The 11,851-nt window shown below is 42.4% G+C and overlaps 1 protein-coding gene across 1 annotated transcript in view; it reads right to left on the bottom strand.

The window, feature by feature from the left end:
• Positions 1–325: 325 nt before the first annotated feature.
• The window catches only part of LOC105566204 (protein Wnt-6-like), a 38,159-nt gene continuing 26,633 nt past the window's right edge, over positions 326–11,851 (bottom strand). The window contains exons 3-5 of the mRNA XM_012020025.1: positions 3,297–3,416; positions 2,785–2,984; positions 326–2,323 (exon numbers count right to left, since the gene is read on the bottom strand). Of these exons, the coding sequence (XP_011875415.1) occupies positions 1,862–2,323; positions 2,785–2,984; positions 3,297–3,416 (782 nt within the window). The 3' untranslated portion in view covers positions 326–1,861. The remainder of the gene's footprint in view (positions 2,324–2,784; positions 2,985–3,296; positions 3,417–11,851) is intronic.

Here is an 11,851-nt window from a genome sequence, read left to right as displayed (position 1 = left end):
ATAAGATGTCAGATCAACTCTTATATACTCAAATTAACGCGTTTGTTATTTTGTATATACGCAACGACCTGTAATCTTCTTAGAAGCATTTAATAATCGTACATTCCAACAATATTACAGTCTTATTTAAATATTATACTATAATTGTCACGAATACATATAATTATTTTGACAACAAAATCATTTTAATCATTGTAACCTTCGATTTGAAAATATGTTATTTTCTATCCAATATATTGTTCCCTTTCCATTCAAGAAAATTATTCGTAAATAATAAGCGTATATTTTTCTCGATTGAATTATATAAAATTGCTTCATTCAAGTAAGTGTTTCTTCCTTTAACGCAATATAATCTCATTTCAAGATTTTCACGTTGAAACTAAACATATCTTCAAAAGGAGAATACTCTTTTGTCTCTGAATGTTATGTAAATCAATATGGAGACTGAATCCTCGAGGCTCATTGGTTTAGACAGCTTTTATGCTGTGCAAATGTCGCTATGCAATTGTGTGTGCGATAGGCCATATGCTTTGCGTAAATTCATTATGGTATCTTATGTATATCTTAATACATATTACGAGCACTGGAGATACGTGGAAAGCCCGAAACACGATCGCCTCGCGCAGCGTTGGCGATGCTAATAACAACTATATGTGGAGTCGATTCTACATAGCAGAAAGTCAACCAGACTTTGTCAGAGCGATGTGATTTCATCGAAAGATAAATTGCACAAGAACAGATTTATATTATTACATTTTTCTTAACAATACTTACTGTTGAAATTATTTACACGATGCTTCGTTATGACAACGTTCCATTAAGATTAGAGAAAACATTTTTCTATAATATTAGCGTGAATTATTGTTTGCATTCTGTTACCAGCTTGGAAAAAGTAACAGTTTGACATATCGCACATAACAAAAATCTAGAAGTCAACAAGAATCTAGAACCGGTCCTGATTGTAACAATAGAAATCTCTGACAATAATACCTATATTGCCAGCGTTGCTAAAATTGTCAGGATTAGTGTCCAATATACATACACGTTTCTGTAACCAAAATATTCAGCTTTGTAACAATTCGTAGGTTCACAGTCAAAGATACACGCTATTTCGTGTAAACGCGAGACATCGCGTCTAGTTGCATCCGCGACTCGCGTCTGACTTGGCTCGCGCATGCACTACTGACGTCGCAATCCCGCTTCTCGCGCACGATAAACCTCTTCGGAAATCCTACAACACGTCCTTCTCGCTAACCTAGATTCAATTCAAGCCTTTATGGTCACCATAAATTGTAAATCACATATCGCCTGAATGAATATTCGCGTCAATGAATATTTACGATCAAATACCATATTCTAAAAACTGATATATTACAAACGCTATTACGTAATAGGGCATTATCACGATCGTGTCGAGAGAATGGGACGGTTGGATCAACCGCCGATAGTGATGGCAACGATAGAAGTCGAAAAGTTTCACTCGCGCTAAACGTCAATATTGAACTTCGAAATACACTACTAATATAAGTTAATCGTTGACACTTTTCGACAATTACTGGTAAAAAAAAAGAAACAGGCGAAGAAACGTTCGATCGCCTAATATTCTTCTGATTGTTAAAGATGTATTTTAGCACCGCAACCTTCTGCGGAACTTGGCAAAACTCTACGAAACTCTTCAATCGTAATCTTCTGATCTATTGTTATGGCACACATCAATGGGACTTGCGCAAAGGATATGAATAATTTTTCTCGGCATTGTCTCTTCAGCCTCCTCTAACACACGCAGGACGAACTATCGCATCGACTCGCTTCGCAACACTGTCAGATATCAGTTCAAGTCTTTTTTTCACTTACGTGGACACTAGCGACAAGTGTTGATGGTCTTCTTGACGAGACACGTATTGCACGTTACCTCGCAACACCACCGGAACCTACACTGACAATTGACCTTCTCCTTGACGATTCTGGTGTCGTAGCCCCTGCCGCAGCAGAGGAGCTCACAGCCCTCGACTCCAGGACTAGTCGCGTTACACTGACGCCCCGTCGTCCCCAAGGAGCCGGTCTTCCGATTCGGCTTGCAAAAGTCCGGCGAGTCTTCGCTGTAGATCAGGTCGAACCTACCGGGCGGCTTGATCGTGGGGCCTTCGGTGATGAAACTGTGACCGTCGTTGCTGGGAATGACTTTGGCCGCGCCGTCGAAGGACTCCTTCAGACGGTTGCCAACTTCCCGAAACGGCGGCATCTTGCGCCAACAAGTGCGCACCGTGCAGGATCCGGAGAGCCCGTGGCACTTGCATTCGGTCCTCATGAAGTTGCGTACGGCCTGAGAAGCGAATGCACATAGCGCGTCGGGTGGTAACGTGCATATCTAGTTTATCTTTCTACCAGGTTCCGACGACTTTAAAATTCTAACTACGATGTACGGAGGCCCAAATTGATGAAAAACTCGATAATTGAAGAAAACATCGAATTGCGTAAATGTATTCGTTATCGAGATAAATTCTACTATTGCTTAAAATTATTAGACCTAAAATATGTCTTTTAATTTTAGTAAAATAATTTTGCTAAAATCTTGAAGATGGGCCCAATGCCATTGAGAATAACGGAAAATATAGGCTTACTTTGCAAAGTCTTTCGAAGATTTCTTACAATTAAAGAGACATGGCATTATAGTGGATTATTGTGTGCAAGATTTCGCTTATCGTCACCAAGCACGATGAAAAAATAACGATTGAACAGAAATATGTATAAAAATTAAGAATGAACAGAGAATAAATAACTTACCAGACGACCAGCGTCGTTATTGTGAAGCTTTACCAGCGTTTTGATGTCACTTCTTTTACGATACGGTGCATCCATGAATTCCCGTGATTTTTTAAAGCCGAAGTTTACGTTATCGCCGCATCCTCCCCATTCCCAGTCTCCTTCCGTCGGCAAACTCTTCTTCGCTTCGACCGTACGCGCAAATTTAGCCAGACGATTACCTGTGGAAAAGTCACAATTTTCTCCTATTTTCAAACTGCAATCGCGAGGAAGATGGTAAGAATCTATCAACTTTTTCACACATACAAATAATCTTAATCAGCTTTGAAAAATTTACTACTGTCGCACTACAATTTATCTCAAATAGAAATATAAAAGTATATCCTCCTGTTTAAATAAACAAAAACTGATAATTTTAGTTTTAATGGGTTTTTAAGAGCCTATAAATTACTGTAGATTCCGTTGGGAAATTAATGGGAAATCGATACGCGGATTACAAATCACAAAGAGAAACTAAGAGAGTAAGCTTTTACCCTTCGACGTCATCTTATCGCAGGAGCATTCCACGAGGTCACCCATAGTGCAGGCTCTGGTAACCGCATAAGTAACTCCAGCGGCGGTGATGGCGTTCACGAAACCCGTCTCCCGCGTATCTGAAGCCACACGGAGAGGGGAATCCGAGATCAATTAATGGACTATTACCGTGGTAGCGCGGTCCGAACGTAAATCACCGATCGCGAAACAAGAAGAGGCGCGTCCGGCGCGCATATGCGCGGTAAGCGAGTGGTAATAAAAAAATCGGCAAGAATCTTCCCGGTCGCATGGAGTCTCAAACGAAGGTGGATGCCGGGAGATAACGTCGGCAAGGGTTAGGGCGAGGAAAGTTGAAGAAGGTCGCGCGCAATCAGATCGCCCGAGAAACAAATCGGATTACGCGTCAGCCGGCGAATAAGACAATTTAGAACCTCCTTGCAGATGCGCGCTGGACTCTTGGAATACATTAATTAATGATATCGTTAGAAATACAAAACATCTGATTGTATAAGAATATTTGACACGCGACAGAATACTTTCGTCGAAATCGTTTGGACAATACTTATCGCTCCTCCGTGCAATTCTTATTGTTTATACTTCCGTTTTTACGTCCTACGTTAATGAAATTTATACATATATAATTGCAATTGTATAATTGCGATAATATTTCTGACATACAGTCGCGATTTATCTACTTAGTATATGTGGCATAGCGCGCGTAAGTAGAATAAGCGCCATCCAGTCAAGAATTATATAATTTAATTATTTGAATATATTTTATTAGAAAAAAAAAACATTTTTATCTTCTCTACAAAAGTAACGATATCATTAAATTGCGCCAACTAAAATGGATATTTATACAAACTAGATACACTGAGAGAAAAAATAGTCATTTTTACAAAAAAAATAGTCATTTTTGGAGCCAACCATATTTTTTATAATTCCTCCAACGTAAATTATGGTTGACCTAACAATGTGATAGTTCTCATAACCACAATATTGGTTGTCATAAACCAAAATATGGTTGGCTCCAAAAATGACTTTTTTTTTTCTCTCAGTGTACTTTATTATTTCAATATGTGGCATAGCACGCGTAAGTAGAATGTATAAAAATTATCTAAACTATTGGTGTGTAGTATATAAGAATCATCTAAAATTATTACTTAGCGTACATCTCCTATCTATCCTCTAGCTCTAGAAACTTTTAATCTCTCATCAAACACGTCTTGCAGAGATCGTTACTCGGTTGGACAATCTAGGTCAGTTAATTTGTAAAAGGCAGATCTGTAATTACGACGGTGTTCAGTCGTGAACAAGCTATCTAGATCGAAAACCGCCTATTCATATGGCATCGCTAGATATCTCATTGTCAGTGCATCGTTACCCGAGTGTCAAATATAGAATGGACGCGCGATAGAAAGTATAATTTGACATAGTGCGCATGCAGTAGTTACTTATATGGCGGAACATATATAGAAGGCCGGCATATGTCAATTAGTCGATGGTGCGCGATTAACGCTTTTTCCAATTTTTTTTTTAAGATAAGCCTATAAGAAATAGCCATTTCCAGCCGCGAGCATTCGTAGGCGTGTTTCAATGGCACCGCGATTTTATTCGAGTAGGTAACTACGCAGGCAATTAAAGAAATCATTGATGTAGCAGCTAAGATCACGGCTGTTTAATTATAATATTCTCTATTACACTGCAATTGTTCAACCAGTATCTGATTATATAATAGTATTTAATACTGCGCGATAAAACAGTGCGATAACGGATAATTTCTCTCGATGTCTCTCCTAAGAAAAAGAATATACGCGATTTATATATTCACTCGTTCAATTATAAAGATAAAATTAATTGACTTTTTAACACATTCAGATATGCATGTATTAATATAACACATATAGATAATGTAATTAATCAAATATCAGCAAAGACCCGAATTTCCTACACAAATCAATGTAGCGCATAAGGAAAATATTAATATTTAGAATAATTTTCAAGAATATTTCTCTAAGAAACTTAAAGCGATGTAAAACGCACTTGGAGAGAATGCGGAAATATGATAGAATGCATCCTTTTGCAAAAACCAGAAAAAGATCTCAAGAGAGGGATCTCAAATTGGTTAAGAAATCTGTCTTCAGAATTAAAATTGGCGGTTCCAGGACGTCCTGTGCGCGACGGGCATTCTAAGCTTCTTTCAATCGTTTCACCTTGAATCCGTACACAACCTTCGCCTGAAGATATCGAATTGCAAATTCTATCTGGTAGTTCCGTAAGATGTGGGTGGCGCCGATCGCCAATGGGCTGTACGAAAAGATCAGCTCGCCAGTATGAAAGGGGTATCGTCAACGTCGAAGGTCTTGGGAGCAGACGCCCATCGGTGGGTCCCACAATTCGGGCTCACGCTTGTCTGGCTGCGATAGGTGCACAACGGGGAACCCGCGGAGACTCACGCCCGGTGCAATTCCTCGTGATGCGTGTGTGTGTGTGTATGTGTATTCAGTTTCACCTGTCATGTCTCCACTCAATCATTAAGCGGACAATGCACACGACGCGGAATTTCATCCCTTTTCAAAACGGAAGATCGCCACCACCCCGAACGACCATTGTCTCTAGTCTTCACGAGCATCCGGTTTTTGCAAAAGCAGAATGCATTCTACCAGATTTCCGCATTCTCTTCAAGTGCATTTTATTCACATTTCTTTAAGTTTCTTCGAGAAATAATCTTGCAAATTATTTTAAATATTAATATTTTCCTTATGCGCTGCGTTGATTTATATTATAGGAAACTCGGGTATTTGCAGATATTTGATTAATTACACATACACACACACGTTATTTATTAATATATATGTTATATTAATATATGCATATCTGATTGTGTTGAAAAGTCAATTTATTTTATCTTTATAATTGAACGAGTGAATATATAAATCGCGTTAATTATATTCCTAAGCAATAAATTACATCATTCAGATCCCGTAATATTATGCGAAGTCTTTACATAATTTTATAACGTTATAACACAAACCATAAGGCTTACAAGACGAAGTCCTTTTTAATTCGTGAATATTATATCGCCATATAACGCAAGCCTAAGGCAAAAGTCCGAAAGGAATCCGTCTCCTCGTTAAACTGACGATTTCGCCATTCATTTTACCTTACTGCGAAATGCCGATCGAGAAAACCGAGATCGTCTCGTGAATCTTCGCGTCGATATGATCTCTGCCGACACCGACACGCCGGAATTAACTCATAACGTGGAATGCCCGCCCAATTACGGATTCCAGCGAAAAGGGGAAGAGCGGAATCGGTAGCCATCGTGAATATCGAGCAGCGATGCATCGGCAATGCAGAATCGCGCCGCGATCGCATCTCGTCCTTTTCAGAAACTTGATGCGCGGATCTTCTGTCAATTATCCCGAATGAACAGTGATGTCGATCGTTGCACCGCCAGAGAATAACAATACACATTATCTTCTCCGCGCTATTTTTTCTGCCATTTTTATCAACCTATGCACTTCTACCATCTCGTCTCATGGATTTATATTAATTTAATTTTATCTTTCGTACAATCTGTCACAGTCCCTAGATTTCTAAGTCAAACGCTACGCCATTTAATCCAACACCGTCGATAAAAGTGTAAAAAGAAAAAAACGAGGAGAGAAACTCGAACGCGAAGAGGATGAAAGAACATATATGTATCGAGGGTAGAAAGCCAGAGGGAAACGCGGAGGTGAGGCCCAAGGGGTCCGGGCGGTGGGCCCCACTGTGCTAGGGAGGGGTTATATGCGTTAAGCCTGGTTCTCCGTGGTTCCCATGGATTCCAGGCGGGTATCTTCAGCGCGGATCGACAGCGCGGACGGAACAGGAGGACGCAGCCTAAGGAAAGAGAGGAGGCTGCCTGCCATCGCCCGCGTATCTTCTGATGCATCGCCTCACCTTTCAGTGCGTATTTAAACGATACGATAGTTTTATACGAGCGATCTGATATCGAAGCTTCGAGAGCAGGAGAGAGAGAGAGAGACAGAGAGACCCGGGCTAGCTCTCCTCTCCCGGCTCCCGGCGCGGCACGGTCGCTTCTTCGTTCACGAGTGGAGATCGATAGCTCGCTCTATCTCCGTTCCGGCTCCAGTCTCCGCACGAACCGGCGCATCGGCCCTTTAACATGACGGAAGCATCGAGCTCTTTCGAGCTCACGCGGCCGGATCGTTTACGAAAGCTGTGCCCTGTAAACTGTTTTTTTTTCCCGCAGCCACCCGGACCTCCAGGCGCCGTTAAGATCAGTTCCGAGTCCGAACGACTCTCGAGATTCGAGGAAAAAAAGGGGGGGGGGGAGTCTTCAAAACCGCGAGTGACAGCTGAAATTATTTTCTTTGATGTATCAGGAAAGTTGTTTTGCCTCATTACCACACGTTAATATTTTAGATATCTGTGATTCATCTTTCTCAAGAATACTGATAAGCAAATTAGTTTTGCGCGAGGAAAAGGAAAGAAAGAGAAAACTCCTATTACGCTAGCTTCTAATGACGATTCTAATAATAATTGTTTTTCGTTTTCAACGATCACAGTCTCAAAAATGCAGCCATAGACAAAATGATTAGGCACCCTCCTAATCAATACACTGCAAATCTTGTAAGTGTGTTACTTTTATACGCATATATGTGTAACTTGGTAAAATTGTTTAGCGTGTAGAAGTAATAAACGCTCTAGCAAACAATTTTTCAAAAATAGAAATTTCCCAGGTGTTCGATTCAGTAAAGTGTAACGATTCTAATCCTTCTCTAGAAGGGTGCCTTCTGTATGTTCTCTACTGTTACAACCAGATGGTCTATGCAATACATTTAATTTTGCACATATCCCCGCGTCAGCAAAATTTATATCAAACGAAAAATTGGTCTTGGTCTTACATCCCTCGGCTCCGGGCATACATAACTCCATTCCGCTAAAATGCGTTTTTACTTGTACTTGACATAACTCCGCAACAAGATCCCACTTGATAAGGACCTAAACCACAGGTCGAAACGTTGTGAAAGCGTATTTAACAAATGTGGCCAGCTGAGGTCGATTGAAATTTGGAATTTTAAACAAAAACTGTTCACAGAAATGCACAATCGGTCACGTGGCAGACGTGCGATCGCGGAAAGCCTTTCAATCTCGCGTATCTTGCAGTACTTGTCGTTGCCGAGCGACAATCCGTCTGAGTATTTTGATGGTCGCTTCAGTGCCCGGGGAATGCCTGAGGTGCAGAGAAACGGCGGATAATATAAATCACTTCGAATCAATTAGACACACGAGGGATCGCGAGCCGATGATCTCGCGGTACCGTGCCGCCAGCTGCACCTGTGGGCCCTTCGTCTCGGGTCGTCCGGACGGTTCAGCCAATTATCAGCATTCCGGGGCATTATCCTCAGAGCGGGACTTACGCCGTGTTTAATTGCGAGTGTGGTCGTCTTCCTTTTTCTCAACCCCTCTTTCGCATTCTCCTCAGCTTCCCCCTCGCAATATTCTCTCCTTCTCCTTCGTCCCCGTCGTTCCAGGTGAGGGAATAACTCGGCCGACAATAAAATGCAACCGCGTGGCGGATCGTTTCATTTCCTGATTCCGGAAAACGCTTTTCCGCGAGTTTCCGTCGCTCTCCCGACAACGTGCAGTCGTTTCGAGCTCACTTCCGCCAAGTTGGTTTCGTGAAAAACGTGAAAGCAATGACACGAGTAACGTCACGAAGTAACGACAGACGCAGATCAAATTTGCAATCTCGAGGCGAAACTTAATATTACACTTGGATATTTTGTTTAATTAAAGGGAACGAAAATAACATTAAGATTCGCAACGCACAAATAATCATATTAGTTTTGCCGTTTATTTACGACGCGTAACACCGCGGCAATGATATGTGAACATCGTCTCTCGAATATTGGCTTTAACGAACAAGTGGAACGTGAGCATCGAGCAAGAGCGCCGGGGACGAGGGCATTCGCGCGAGATAGCCAGCGTGCACTTTCCAGTTTTATGAACCTCCCCGTAATGCTAATAATGTCGAGCATACCCGAACCCTTTAATGGAGGATCGAGGCGGCGTACCGGGGCCCCGTTTATGGGTAAAAAGAGATTGCACCGCCTGTCTCGCGGCGATTACGCCAATTGCATCAGCGTCGCCACATGACGTATGCATAAATATATGCGGTGCATCAGCGTTCGGCGCTCTTTCAATGTTGCCTGCACCGCGAGCGAGGAATGTCGCGAATGAACGTTCCATTCGCCGCGGACATATACACGTCGTTCGGTTCGAAACGATCGTAATACATTTGCTCGTCAATTATGTAACGTCGATCACACGATCGCGCAATGTCCTCGCACTACGCGTCGCTTCGTGCCTTCTCTGCTTGCTACGCGCGATTTCAGTGTGCGTACTGAGTCGGCAAATCTCATCAAGGGCGACAGTGCCAAAACCGGCATCAGACTACGAATTGAGACTGAGAGTAGATTGACATGTGATCAATTAGGCCCAGTTTCACCAACGTTGTTTAACTTCAAGCTTAGTCCAATTCGTTCTTTGTCTCTTTCCAACTGTTATTTTAGAAAGAGACAAAAATGAACTAAACTAAGATTAAAGTTAAGCGACGATATTAAATATGAGCTACCAATCAGCGATCAAAATGCTAACGAGATAAATTGTCATTCGACAAAATTAAACTTTCTTCACTAAGAAATATTTTTATTGCATAAATCGATTGAGTGTTTCCGATGGAAAGTTAACTATCGGTTTTTCAATCAAATCTCATCGGATGCATCCACAATTTAACCGGAAAACGTAATCGGGAAAATTAACCATCGGACTATTTAATTGGTTTAACCGATGGAAATTTTTCTCAGTGCACTAACGCACAGGCTAGTAATATCTGTTATATATTTATGGAATATGCAAAAGAGTGTGCAAGAGCAATTACGGCCGAGCACGCGCCATGCATTTTTGTGTAGAGTTAACAAATCCCTCGTAAATCTCGCGGCGATCAATCGATCGGTCGAATTATGCAAGCAATTTGCGGCGATGCGTCGGACCGCTATTGTAGGAATTACGTCGCCGCTGTACCCGATCGGCGCACGTAGATCCTATCGATCGTTCTTAACGGGGTGATTTGTTTAGCCGTAAGACGATCTATCGGGTCGATTGCACCGATTCATGCGCGGTAGACAGTACTTGGTATCGATCTTCGTTCGTACGTCTTCGGCCTCTCTTGCCTACTATCATTTGTCCTTAACACATTTAAGTAACGCAATTTTTCACTTTCATTACTTTTGTACCATGTGCCTGATGTCTCGAAATAAATTAGTTTGAAAAATAACTCGAGAACGAGCTGATAAAGTTATTAAAGTACTTTCGAAAGATTCAACTGCCGGAAATATGAATCAGACTAGTGAAAACCATGTGTATCCTAACATAACGTTAATACAAAATGCTCTTATTTATAACTTCCTCAGAGTAGCGTAAATGCGGTATTTCCTACATGTATGCACACGCATCATATATTCGTACGGCGTGATATCTTAAAAATACAACGTACCAAAGGGCAACGTAGAAGAAGAAAAAGAAGAAGAAGAAGAAGAAGGAAGGGGCAGCGGAAGGGAAGGAAATAACATTAGACGCGCAGGACGAACACGCGGGAAAGGAAAGGGCAGACGACGTTAAAGCAGGACGAGGCAGACTAAAGCGAAAAGAGCAGCGCGAACGACGATAAATCTCGACGGGCATCCGTAAATAAAGTGGAGAATATTCAATAAGAGAAGAAGATAGCGCGCGCGCGCGCGAGTGCAGGGCCGCGAGGCGAGTGCATTTGCAGCGGGAGGAGGAGGGGACCGGGAGGGTGGAGAGGATACTCGCGCGAGCACCAGATCTCCGGCTGGCCCGCTCCTCCTGGCTCCTCGAGGGCGTACCAGGGGGAGAAAATCTTTCCGATAAATACCGCGGGGAACGGACGCATGAATGCCGGCAAAAATCGCCGAATGACCAATTGCGGCGTGGAGCTCCGCAGGTACGCTCGCCTTTTCCCCGAGATTCCAGCGGATTTTTGAGAGCCGCCACGCCATATCACCGCTGGATTCTCCGCTCTTGCAGGAATTTCTCTCGCTCCTTCTCTCTCACGCGCCCGCCGTTCCCGTCCGAGAGCGTTTTAAGTTGCATTCGCCGTGGTGCACCGAGCACGGCCTCATCGTCGCACGAGATATCGCGGTAATTACGAGAGGCCGGGGGTAAATCGAGGGAAACGACGACGCTCGGTCGTGCTATCGTTTCATCTATCATCCTCCCTAACGCGTAGCGAAAACGGAACTTTCCGAATCGTGCACACCTCCTATCTGTTGCACATAAGGTTCAACCGCTCTCTGCATATTCGCAAATCTGATATCGTCAACTATTTTCTATATCCTTTTCTCTTAAAGAGCAGAGAAAACTTTACAGCTGAATTGCAATCATGAAGACTAGAGATAAGAAGGCTCAACTTACATGGGCGGATGCGTCAGATTGTGAGCCCAAAAGTGGTTGCCGCCGCTAG

Source organism: Vollenhovia emeryi, unplaced genomic scaffold (genome assembly GCF_000949405.1).
Source record: "Vollenhovia emeryi isolate VEMERY1.0 unplaced genomic scaffold, V.emery_V1.0 DF939146.1, whole genome shotgun sequence".
In the NCBI taxonomy this organism is placed as follows: domain Eukaryota; kingdom Metazoa; phylum Arthropoda; class Insecta; order Hymenoptera; family Formicidae; genus Vollenhovia; species Vollenhovia emeryi.
This window is presented reverse-complemented; position numbering and strand designations above follow the sequence as displayed.